The sequence below is a fragment of the Crocodylus siamensis genome, chromosome 10 (assembly GCF_052110815.1).
Source record: "Crocodylus siamensis isolate JL-2025a chromosome 10, ASM5211081v1, whole genome shotgun sequence".
Classification (NCBI taxonomy): domain Eukaryota; kingdom Metazoa; phylum Chordata; order Crocodylia; family Crocodylidae; genus Crocodylus; species Crocodylus siamensis.
In genome coordinates this window covers 41,699,755-41,712,432 of record NC_143404.1, presented here as the reverse complement: position 1 = coordinate 41,712,432, position 12,678 = coordinate 41,699,755, and the positions used below count along the sequence as shown (strand labels likewise).

Genomic DNA, 12,678 nt, shown 5'->3' with positions numbered 1-12,678 from the left:
TCACTGAACAAAAGGGAATGTATCCCATGTATCTCATGGGAAAATAGTATCGCAGCTTTTTGTGGATGTAAGATGGGTACCAATAAATATACATATGTTTACTGCTTAGGGTTTATTGATAAAGTCTTGGATGCTTGTCTGAATGTATTGGTAGCTTTTCTTCCTTTTAAATTTGGTTGCTCCCCCTTAGTGGCAGCAAAATTACTTTATCACTACGCCTAATAGGTCAGATATTTCAGGAAGTGTCTGTCCAAGGAAATGTTCCTACCCACCCTTCTTAGAAACACTTGGGTTAGTGGTAAAACCTCTTGTGTTCTCGCGCTTTGAAACTTTCCAGAGAAAAAGTGTGTGTTTTGGGATACATTTCAGGGGAAGTCTAACACAAATGCTTAATTTAAAATTAAGCAATAACAAATCTTGGGGGAGACTTATGGGTGCTGCCACTTAAAATGTCTGTCACTAATTTAATGGCTTAATTTAAGATGCTAGTGATTTGACTGATAGAAAGTAGGAAGGAAGATGGGGGACTACTTGAAAAATGGGGACATTGAGTCAAATAAGTATATTTTGTGATATGGGACGTTCTAAAGTGACTTAGAACAAAAAACCCTGTTGGAAAAAACATGAATGTGCATTTTGTGTGTTTTGCATCATATAAATTCAAAGCCAGTGTTATGATAGTCTTCCTACAAAGGATAGTTGTTTCTTGGAGATAGCGAACCTTAAACAGAGGAGACAGTTTGCTGAGTAGGCAAACCATGCTCTAGATCTTGTGCTGAGCTATGTGTGTGAACATACAAATGGAGATGACATGAATTGCTCTTTCTAGCATCTTATTTATTTTTGCATGAAAATCAGACTGTTACAGTAGGTAACATTTAAGGCTTCTGGCTATAGAGCTAGGGCTATAATTCTATTTCCTACATTGTAAAAAGCTGTATTTTAAGCTATATTTTTAGGAATGGAAGCATGCATAGGAGAGCTGTAAAGAACTACATGGACTTCATAATAGATTTGATCTATATACTAAACTGGGATGTGGAGACACAGTATAGATGGATCTGGGACAAGGAGCATCAGAGCTACTGTTAAGCAGCATTGAAGAAATGTGTTCATCAAATGTAATGGCAGACTTTTGAGGCTGAGTGCACAGCCCCTTTGGTTGAATGATTGTGTTTATATGTGAGGTCAATAATAAAAACTAGTCTAATTAAAAGGATGTGTTGTGGGGGGAGGATGACTTGCCTGCATCTGAATATATCTAAAGCGTCTTGTCCACTTCTAAAGTTTCAGTAAAATGCATTTGGCATAATTTTTTTATACTGCCATTATCATTGTAGTGTCTGAATACCTTCCAAAATTCTAATTAAGTGGCATGATTCAAATCTGAAGTGTGATTTAAAGCAGTGGTTCCCAACCTTTTTAGACTGTGGACTGGCATACTGCAGACCAGCAGCCATCCAGTATGCTGGTCACTTTTGGTCTGGTAGCCAACCCTCCTGTGGACTGGCAGCCAACCCTTTGTGGAATGGTACTGAGCTGTGGCCTGGGGGTTGGGAACCTCTGATGTAAAGGATAGTCAATACTTTAGATAGATATCTGTGGCCAGTCAAGAAAATAATTTTTCTGAAATGAGCTGAATATGATAGGTACTTAGGGCTGTGCGAAGCTTTGGTCCCTGATTCAATTCAGCCCGCTTCGGTGGCCAAATCTCTGAATCCAAATCCAATCATAGGACCTTTTTAATCTCTCTGAATCGAATCGGAACCTTCCAGATCGATTTTCAGAAAGATTCGGACATAGAAAAAACAGGTAGCAGGCGGCTTATGAATGCTGCAATGGTGGGGCACGTGGCGTGACCCACAGCAGCACGGGGCGGTGGCACTCCCCAGCACACTCAGCAGCAGACCCGGAAGTGGACCAGAAGCACTTCCGGTCCATTTCTGGGTACCAGGGGGTGTGGGGGGCAGGGCCCCTGTGCACTTCCTGGCTCAGCAACTAGTGCCTCCTGTGTCTTGCGGGGGGGCATCTGGGGTCCCTCTGCAACTGATTGCCAAGCCAGGGGGGCACGGTGAGGCCCCTCAGTGTGCTCCCTGGTGGACCAGAAGTACTTCTGATTCACTTTGGGGTTTGCTGCTGAGCACACGGAGGGTGCCCCCCCGCCACACACACACACGCACTCCTTTGAGGCACTCCATCCACCCCAGCATTCATGAGCCATGCCTGGTACCTTGAGGTATGTAGAAAAAACATTTAAACGTGTCTATGTCTGAATTGCTGAATCAACTAATTGAATCACTGGCCCCAATTCAGGCCAAATCCAAATCGAATACAGCCCATTTTGCACACCCCTGGTACTTGGTTGATACCTATGGCTTTCTCAGATTTTGTACTGACTGATTCCCAAAAAGATCAAATAATCTGGCCTCATGTTCGACACATCCTCCCTCCTTCCCCCTCTCCTACAGTGCTTCTCAATGCTTTAGAACAGTTCTCTGCAAGCTTTTAATACTGTTATTACTTAGCGTAATGCTGTCCACTCACATGCGTCATTATTTATGCCTCTTTATAATTTGATGGGGACAGTCTATACCATGAGCAAGACATCAATTACAGATTAAAGTGCAGTAGTTAAAAAAGATGCCTTGTCACAAAGTTATTGAAACTTCTGTTGGTGAAAGAAGCCCTAGCTAGGAATGAAGCTTTCTGTTGTCAGATTCTCTAAGACATGTTTATGTCTTTCAAACTCCCTTCCCCTGGCCAGGACAAACAAGACGCAGCCTTTCAGTCTGTGCACAGTATAAAATAACCACCCCAAAGGTTTCCTAGTAAAGAAAGATGAGTTAATCATATGCTAGTCCTCATCCTCCTATTATTCCACGAAGCATAGGACCCTGTTTTTCTTTTTCAAGCTGCATCCTGAGGTGAAGAAAGTCTTAAGTGGCCAAATGTCATCTCAAAGAGATGGGGTCTAATCCTACAAAAATTATTTTGCATATTGTGAAAAACAAAACTTTTAAGGACAATTAGAGAACCACATTAATTATCTACAAAGTACTGCTTGTGCCAAGGTATTAAAAAATTTTTAAAAAGCCAAAACAAGTTTCTAAGATGTAAACAGATGGATTTAAGCCATATTTCAGATCAATCGGAAGTTCTACAACTCTCTCAAAAAAAAATAATCAAGGAGAAAATGCTTTCTTTCCTTTCGTGCTAATGGAAAGTAAAAGAATTCTATATAACTATTTTAAGGCAGCACCGATTGTCCTTTCATCCTCTACTGTTTCCCTTTCTTTAGAAAAATCTACTTGGGAACAAGATGGCCCTAAGAAACCTAGAATAGATTTTTTTCCCTCCAAATCTACATTCTGAGACAGTACCTTTTAACTAATGGGAAAAGCCAGAGGAGGTTATAAAGAATAACAATTATGTTCCCTCCAAGTCAAAGAAAAACAAACGTAGTCCATTCAAATGTAGGGGCTATAATTGAGGTGGTATGAGATTTGCTTCAGTAGAGCAAAGGCCAACCAAGCATATACAGAAATTACATCAACAACAAGAAATAATGTGTAATTCATCTAAAAATGGATCCCAGAAAGCTGTCTCTTTCATAGATGATCGCCAGGGATCTTGGTTTTCTGTTTAAAAATTGCAAAATTTCTTATGATAATCACAAATTCTCCAATTTTAAAAATCCAAAATCTGTGATTAAAACGAAACACCATGCACACACATGTGTGTATCAGTTGAAGATGTTTTATTGATATATTTACAACTTCAAAACAATTAAGAAGCCTACCAGTGCCTCAGTCACTCTAATAAAATACATTCTAAATACCATAAATTTTGGAGTTTGATATTTGGATTTTTTATGATGGAAAATCAGAGCTCTCCCTGCCCTCTTCACTCACCAGGATGTGGGTCCAGCTGCATCTGTTTTCCATCATACTTTGTGGTGCTGAGCATACCCAACATGCTGGTGCCCCTCACTCCCAGGCCATAGACCTCCAGCCCTGCCAGAGGGGGCCCTCAGCTGCCAGGGCTATGGGGCCAGGGACCTGGGTCTGCAGCTTCCTGCCCCCTGCAGCAGAGCCTGAGCCCCAGATGCTGCTCGTGGGAGGTGGTGGCTGCTGCAGCAGGGCAAAGTGTGGAGCTTTGCTCTCCTTTCCCCATGGGCAGCATGGCGTGGGTATAGACTGCCTGCTGCAGGTTTGGGCTCCTGCGCACTGCTGCCTTCTTCCTGTGGCCCGGCAGGGCAGGGCTAGGTGGGGAAGTTCATGCTGCTGTTGTGGGGTGGCCCCTGCCATCTGACAGCAATGAAGGACGTAACTTCACACTGCTACTCCTGCTGCTGCCAGGCAGGTAGGGGGTGCCTTGCTGTGGTGGCCCAGGGCTTCCGACAGCTGCACAGACCTTCCTGCCTTGCTCTGCCCTGCTGGGCAGGGTCCCATCCTCTGGGCTGCGGAGGCTCTGGGAGTGCGGCAGCATGGCAGAGAGAACACCTCTGCCCCTGCCCTGTGCGTAAATCTGGGAAGCATGTACCCCCCGCTACCCCCTAGAAATGCATGCAGCGGTGGGAAGCCAACCCATCCCCCCAGATGAGCAGCCGGTGGCCCCATCCTGCTCCCCGCCCAGGCCCTGTGGTTGTGCATGGCCCCAGCCCTGCCCAACTCCCAACACAGGAGTGTGCATAGCAGTGAGGATTCAGCCCCCACCCCTGCATGAGCCACCTATGGCCCCATCCCATTCCCCACCCTGCGACCATGCATTCTGGCTCTGGGCCCCAAGCCCCACACACTGCCCAGGCTGGACAGCAGACCCAGCCCTGCTGAACTCCATCCCTCACTATGGAGGCCTCGATTCCTGCCCCCCCCCAATTACCTGTGGGAGCTGTTCTCCAGGCTGCCTGATTGCCCTTCCCCTGCTCCCTCCAGCCCCTAGCAGGTTGGAACTCAGCAAGGGGAAACCCACTGTTTCCCACACTTGTCTCCTTGTATTTTACCGCATTTTTCTGTGGCAAATGGAAAACCTGGATTCCTGATGATCACCTTCAAGAGCTATTTATCCCACAGGGACTGCCAGAGAAGAACAGTCCTCTTTATGTGATCCTGGATGCATTTACAGGAGATACTTTACTGCAGAGCTGGCAAATGAGCACTGCAGTAAAGCATCACCTTCTACATGGGTGGTGCTATTAGGCTGAAATAAGCTAATTAACTTTGTTGTAGGACAGTACTGCCCAACGGAAGTATGGTAGAGTTATTTCACCTCCTGAGTCTCAACCACTAATACCAACCCATTGTCCTCAAGGGCCATAACTTCCTTGGACAAAGGTAGTTAGCTGTGTACAGATGTAATTCAGTTGACCTATAGGGTATATCTCTACCTTGACTTCTGCTTTTGTTGACCAAGTTTAGGTAATCAAAGCCTTGACATGACAAGTTGTTAAAGACCTCTTTAACAGTTTTTCTAGAAAATAATTTCTTCTATCATAAGGCAACCACACTCTTCTTGTATTTTGCTCTGTCCTGAAAGCACATAAGCAAGTAGTTACTGGTAGTAGTCTCTAGACCAGTGGTTCCCAAACTGTGGGTTGCAACCCCAAATGGGGTCAGAACATCAGTGGATCGGCTGTGGTTTGGGATTACAGAGCAATGCTGAGGAAATGGGGCCATAAATGAGGTCATGCTGAGGAAAAATTTGGGAAGCACTGCTCTAGAGTTAGGTGTTGGGCAACTGCCTTGTTCAGGGGATTTCCTAAAGCAGCTGTGAAGCCCAAGAAATCCATGTGATCCTGAAGACCAGCATGTTCTTCTTAACCTAAGGATCAAAGTCCAAGCTTCATGTGTCATGCAGTCACAGGTTTAGAAGATGGACCACAGTAGACTGAAGACACGAGGGCACATCCAGATGGGCACAGACGTGCAGTATGTGGCACCACAGACAGGTCTGTGGTGCCACACACCACACATGTAAGTGTTCCCTGTACTGATATCCTACAGTGCAGGGAGGGATCCCATGGTCAAAAAAACTTATGCCAAAACAAGTGTGGCCGTGCATGTGGAGGCAGTGTGTGTTGCCCAAAATGGAGCCTGGCTGACTGGAGCCACACTCTGGGTGCTGACCAAGCTTCCTGTTGCAGGCCCCCTGCAGCTGCAGATCCTGGAGGTCCCCAGGACCCCAGATAAGGCTGTTGGAACCAGCACAGTTGCTAGCCCCAACATCTCCCATACACACTCCTGCTCATCTGGACATGCCTATAAAGGCCGTCTATACATAAAGATACACAGAGGCATCATTTCCTATAAAACCATTGACATTTTCTAGATTCCTAGCTGAGAAACTTCAGGACCAGTGCTCTTGTATTTCTGATTTTAGACTCAGGCTTTCAAATAAGTAAGTTTAGGTGTATGGCAAAGATTCATATTGGAAACCCTTTCCGTTAAGCTACAGTGCTGCTTTTTTCAGCAAGATGAAGTGGTTGGTACTATACCTATATATTGGCTATCCCTTGATATGAGGATGGTGTCTGCTGTGGGGGGTAATTACTGGTGAGTTCTAAGGTGGCTGAGGAGTGCAATCTATGCTCTGCAAGTTTTTCCACAGATATGACAAGTGGTGCCTTGCAGGGCAAGGGGGCACAACTATTGGCCAGGATGTTGTGCACTTCCTTCCTCCTCTGCTGTTTCTCAGTTCTGAGCAAAATGGTTCTCTTCGAAGTAGGCTGTGGCTCGATGTACAGTGCAGCGCCATTGAGATCTGTTCTCAGCCAGTATGTCCCAATTTGTCGGGTTGATGCCACCCTTAAGGTATGCTTTCAGGATGTCCTTGTAGCACTTCCTCTGTCCTTCGGGTCCTCTTACCATGACTAAGTTGAGAGAAGAGGACTTGCTTCAGAAGATGAGTGCCAGCCATCTGCATACAGTGGCCAGCCCAGTGGAGTTGATGTTCTGTGATCTTTGCCTCAGTGCTGGTTATGTTAACTGCAGAATGGATACTGGCATTGGAGCAGTGGTCTTCCTATCTAATGTAAAGGATCTTCCTGAGGCAATGCTGAGGAACCATTCCAGGCACTTAAGAAGGCTTTGATATGTGACCTATGTCTCACACCCACAGAGGAGCATGGGGATAACCACTACATTGTAGATCAGGATCTTAGTTTCCATCTGCAGATCTTGGTCAACAAGGACACAGCTAAGCAGCTTTCTGAAGGATACGCTGGCACAGTAAATCCTATGTTCAATTTCTACATCAAGACTGTGACTGACTGGAGGGGTGGCTGCCAAGTTATGAGAAATGCTTGATGTTTTCTAGGGGCTCTCCCCCAATGGTAATTTGTATGGGGAGGGGGGCAGCTTGTGCTGGGACAGGCTGATGAACCACCTTGTCTTCCCAATGTTAAGGGAGAGTCCCATGCTGTGATAGGTACCTGAGAAAAGTTCAAGGGTGGACTACAGATCGGTCTTGTTGTGCACAAGGATAGCCATCATCAGTGTCCTGAAGGTCGGTATCCATTGAGCAGTGCTGGAAGGAACACTTCAAGACTCTACTCAATCATGAATCTGAGGTGTCAGCTGCCACCATGGAGTCCATCCCTCAACACCTCTTGCTGACCCCTGTCCTTCAAGGAAGGCTGGCGTGCCATCATTCAGACCAAGAACAATAAGGCACCAGGCTTAGATGGCATCACTGCAGAGGTCTTCAAAGCTAGTGGAACAGCACTAAAGCAAAACTTTCACTATCTTCTCATCAAAATGTGGGTTAAGGAGGAAGTTCCACCTGGCTAAAAGAATGCCAACATTGTGATCATCTTCAAGAAAGGGGACTACTGAGTGTGTGGGAACTACTGAGGCATTCTCCTCTCTGTTGCTGGGATGGTTCTTACTTGCATCCTTCTGAAATGCCTCCTCCCTCTTGCTGAAGATGTCCTTCCACAATCCCAGTGTAGCTTTAGACTCTCGTGAAGCACCACCATCATGATTTTTGTTGCACAACAGATCCAGGAGAAATGTAAAGAGCAACACCAGGAGTTGCTTATGGCATTCATTGACGTAACCAAGGCTTTCAACTCCATCAGTCGTGAAGCCTTATGGCAGGTGCTGCTAGGTTTGGTTGTCCACTGAAGTTCATCAGTGTCCTCAGGCTACTCTGTGACAGGATGATTGCCACAGTCTTTTGCAAGGGATCCATTTACCATCTGTACTGGTGTCAAGCAGAGCTGCATTATTGCCCTAACCCTTTTTTCCATCTATCTTGCTGTGATTTTTGATTCTTTTCTGTGACCACCTTCCTCCTGTAATTGGGGTTCAGTATCCAATGGATGGTCAGATTTTCAATCTGCGGCCCCATCACAGCAAAACTGACGTTACCAAGAGTGGCATCACAGACCTTCAGTATGTTGATGACTGGTTGGTACTAAGGATAGGTCTAATCAGACAGTAATTAACATCTTCTTTCATAGGTCATTCATGAGACCTTAAGAGCTGTTTTCTACCTCAAATTTCCTTGTGAAAGCAGAATTTCCTTAAGATTAGCTGCAGGAGGTAGTGACAAGAATCAACTTGGATCTACTGCTTATTCCTCAGATATTTTGTGTGAACTCTGGGGCAAGCCAGTTCTTTGCTTTAGTTCTTCAGCTGCTGAAGGAAGGGCAGGGATGGTGAGGGAGATCTGTCAAAACTGTTGGACTCAGGAGTGTTCATATCTAGATAAAATACTGGTAAATACAGAGTGGACAGAAATGAATAATATGAAGTAGCATGATCTCAGAAGCAGCACAGCCTTGATGCGATCTGAAGATCTGCTTAATAATTTTAAGTCTTCTGGTACCCCCTTGATGAAGGATAAAGTCTCAGTGTCTTCCAAGCTGGAACTCAGCAAGCAATGTTTGCTTTCAAGGGTTTATTAGTGTGGGACAAGATTACGCTCATCATGGGGCTGTGGCACCCTCCTTCCAAGTATGATACCAGTTGGGTGAGGTTCTAGGGCCTGGACAAATGATATGGTAGATGGAAAGACTCCTACTTGTGCTGTTCTTCCTTCTTCATGCCCTGCAATCTTTTTGGTTCTTCTAGAATGTAGCTACTGCCGTCTTCCCCTGTGCCTAGGTTTTCATTGTCCTTTATAAACTCTGGAGGCAAGAAGGAAACCCAAGCCCCTCAAACCCGATTCTCCCCGGTAGGGTAGGAAGGTACCTACGAATCCGACCCACGGGGGAAGGCTACCCAGCAAGGGCTAACATCCTTAAGTAGTTAACAGTTGATTCATTGTTAACTCCTGATGCTGGAGCTGATAGCCGTGTTGGGGCCGGCTCCGCGAGGCAGGAGCGCTCGAAGCGAGGTGTCTTTCCGAGCGGCTTTAGCGCAGGGGCTCCAGTGCTGGCGGCCGCGTTGTGTCCGGCCGAGACCTCCTGCCCCGTTGTTGCGCGAGGAAGGGAGGGCGGCGGGAGCTGGGCGGGCAGGACAGTCCTGAGCCGACGGGCAAAGAGCCGGTTTCTTCGTTCTCGGCGCCGGGACTCGGAGACAGACACCGCGGAGCACCAGCGCCACCTCCCACCGGTGTCTCGGCCCCGAGCACGGTGCGCATGGCCGGGCGGGGAGCTCTGGGCCCCGGCCGTCGCTCCCAGGGGCCGCCGGGGCTCCCGGTCCGAGCGCCACTGCCGAGCCGCGTCGCCGGGCCGCGGGAGCCAACAGCCAGGGCCTGCGCGCAGGCTTTGCGTCGCGTCGCGCCGCGCGTCGCGTCCCGTCCGGCCGCAGCCGCCCGCGGCCCTGCTGCGCCCTTAGTCTGCCGGCCTGGGCCGGGCCCGCGCGGGGCGGCGGCGAAGGACGCGCTTGGGGCTCGGGGTCGCTCCGGTCGATGTTACTGCCCGCCTCCCCCTTGTCACCGCCGTATTGGGCAGGGAAAGGCGGCCGGGGTCACCTCCGTCCCCGGGCTGCTCCTCGCCCGCAGCCTCGCTCCCCGGGGGCAGGAGCGCGGCCAGGCGGGCGCTTCGGTCCCGCAGCGACGGCCTAGCGCCCGAGAGGCGCGGGCGCGCCGCGGAAGTGCCCGGTGACAGACAGCGTGTGGAGGTGCCCCCGTGTCCGCGGCCGGGCAGCCTCCCTCCGGGTGTCCCGGGCGCCGAGTCAGGAGCTAACAGCTCGTGCGCAAGGGCACAGCCTGCCCGAGATGGAAAAACGATTATTGCAACAAGCACCGGTTTTCTGTTAGTCGGAAAGAAGTTTTCACCTGCAGCCCGGGCAGCCAAACCTGCGGGTCGGGGCTGGCAGGGGGCCCTGTGTGTGACAGGCGGCAGGTCGGGAGGGGGTCCAGCACAGCTGCAGGTAGGTCAGGGTAGGAAAGCAAAGCAGCCAATCGGGCAGGGAAGGCAGGGCTAGGAGAAGAAACAGCAACAGACTGGGCATGGGAGGGGATCAGAGTGGCACCTGGGGAGGGTGCTGAGCTGGGGTAATTTCTGGCACACCTGCCAAAAAAGTTGTCCCCCCACTGAATGATGTCCAGATGCACCTGTTTGTTTTTCAGTACTAGCAGAGCAGCATCTGAAAAGTTATAAAACTATATGGGAAGAGGGCAAATTCTTGGACTAAAGACTCCATAGAGAGAGAGTCCCCCCCTTTTTTTTTACTCAGCAGGAAATGGAACAAGGGCTGTATATAGATTTATAATAAATAACACCCTCAACATTTATTAACATTTTATTCATCATGTCTCTACAAAAATGTATTTGAAAATGTGCCTAAGTAAAACTCCTCTTTTTCCAAATGAAATTGGCCTAAAATACTGTTTTGGGGGAACAAGTTGTGGTACAAAAGCAAATTTTCCAAGTATCCCCACTTCAGCATATCAATTTGGGAATCAAGGAAAGGATGCCTATAAAAATGTGTATCTTTAAATTAGTACACACTTTAAAAACACATTCATTTAAACAACTGCACAATGGTATACAATGCTGTGCCAGTCAAGTGTGTGTAATTATAGACTCTGCACTTAAAATAGGTTATTGAGAGAATAAATAAAGAATGTTTCCTTTACAATCATTTTTATACCCATACTACAATATTCTTTGGTATGTCAATTTTCTTACTCGGCAACACTACAAGGCTTCAAAAAAAAAAAAAACAAATAGATTACTAGAATTTTGGTTGTAAACTAATTAAAATATTAGCTTGTCTATATTTTTCAAGTTTATATTTTCAAGATGTTAAATTTTAAAATATATATAAAAAAATTGCCTGGTTATGCAAAGCTCTCCACTAAATTCAGTAATGTTGGTTGTTCACGTTTGGGTTTTTTTACAAAGGTATTCTGTGTAGTGCTTGGGGTGAAAATAGTTTCCAGCGTGCAGTTTTACTGGCATGGGCCATTTTCACTTTACAGGTTTTAGTCCAAGTAATAAAGTTTCTGTAGGGAGGACCTTTTGTCTTTTTAGAGAATACGGAGTATGCTATAAGCAATCCTGAGTGGAGCCATTAACTAATATAAATTATATTAACAGTCTTTTAAGTTGCTGTGTATTACAACCCTTGAGCACAACATATAAGAATTCTGCATGGAACCTTTGTTTTAAAAATATCCAAATGCAGATAAAATAATGGTAAAACAACATTTAAGTGTTGCTGTCTTCAAAAATTGGAATTGAAACTCTTGGGAGATTCTCCCACTCTCTAAAGGGTTTGTCTCTAATTTAAGGTCTTTTCAAGGTGATGTGTTGCTTACTGTTGCGTTTCACTATTTTCAGTGTGAAGGATGTGATTTTACTGGCTAGTACGTTATCAGTGTTTACATTTATTTTTGTTCTCAATTCTTTCTGGCAGATGGCTCAGTGTGTGACCAAGATAGAACTGTCTATATCCTGTGAGAATCTCCTTGACAAAGATGTTGGCTCAAAATCTGACCCTCTGTGCGTCTTACTTCAAAACATAGGAGATGATCAATGGGCAGAGGTAGTTATAGTAGTAATAATAATAATTTGTGATATTCAATTTTCACATTCCTCTAGGGAATGGGACTTAGGATTTTTGGGTTTTTATTTAAATTATTATTATTACAATATGCTGTGCTCTGAGAGATTCCTGTGAGGTGAGCACTTTATATGGTGCTTCATTGGCTTTTTTCCCGTATATTTTACAGTTTCTAGTAAAAAAGAAATAGAAAATTGACATAAGTTATTCATTAATATATGAGTAAGAATTGCAGAAAGGCCAGCAGAAGCCTATAGCAATTGCTAGATTAAGCAGCCTAGATGTTGCATGCTTCCATTACTGTCATACAGATCTGCAAGAAAATTGGGAGACAGGAAGACAGACTTGTATGTAAGAACATGTGACTATTATGATTACCAGGGATCCTGGTTTTCTCTGTTTAGTAATCCCATAGTTTCATAGTTTCTAGGGTCGGAAGGGACCTGAGCAGATCATCTAGTCCGACCCCCTGCCATGGCAGGAAAGAATACTGGGGTCAAACGACCCCAGCAAGGTGTTCATCCAGCCTCTTCTTAAAGACCCCAGGGTAGGAGCCTGCACCACTTCTCTTGGAAGCTGGTTCCAGACCCTAGCCGCCCTGACCGTGAAGTAGCGCCTCCTGATATCTAACCTAAACCTACCCTCTGCCAGCTTGTGACCGTTATTCCTGGTCACTCCTGGCGGTGCTCGGGGGAACAGTGACTCCCCCAATGCCTGCTGA

At 46.4% G+C, this 12,678-nt stretch overlaps 1 protein-coding gene across 4 annotated transcripts in view; it reads left to right on the top strand.

Annotated features, from left to right (window-relative positions):
• CPNE1 (copine 1) overlaps nt 1-12,678 on the top strand; it is an 82,177-nt gene that overhangs the window by 28,508 nt on the left and 40,991 nt on the right. For all 4 annotated transcript variants that reach the window (XM_090064144.1, XM_090064146.1, XM_090064143.1 and 1 more), the window contains one exon: nt 11,811-11,939. In XM_090064144.1, the coding sequence (XP_089920270.1) occupies nt 11,811-11,939 (129 nt within the window). The remainder of the gene's footprint in view (nt 1-11,810; nt 11,940-12,678) is intronic.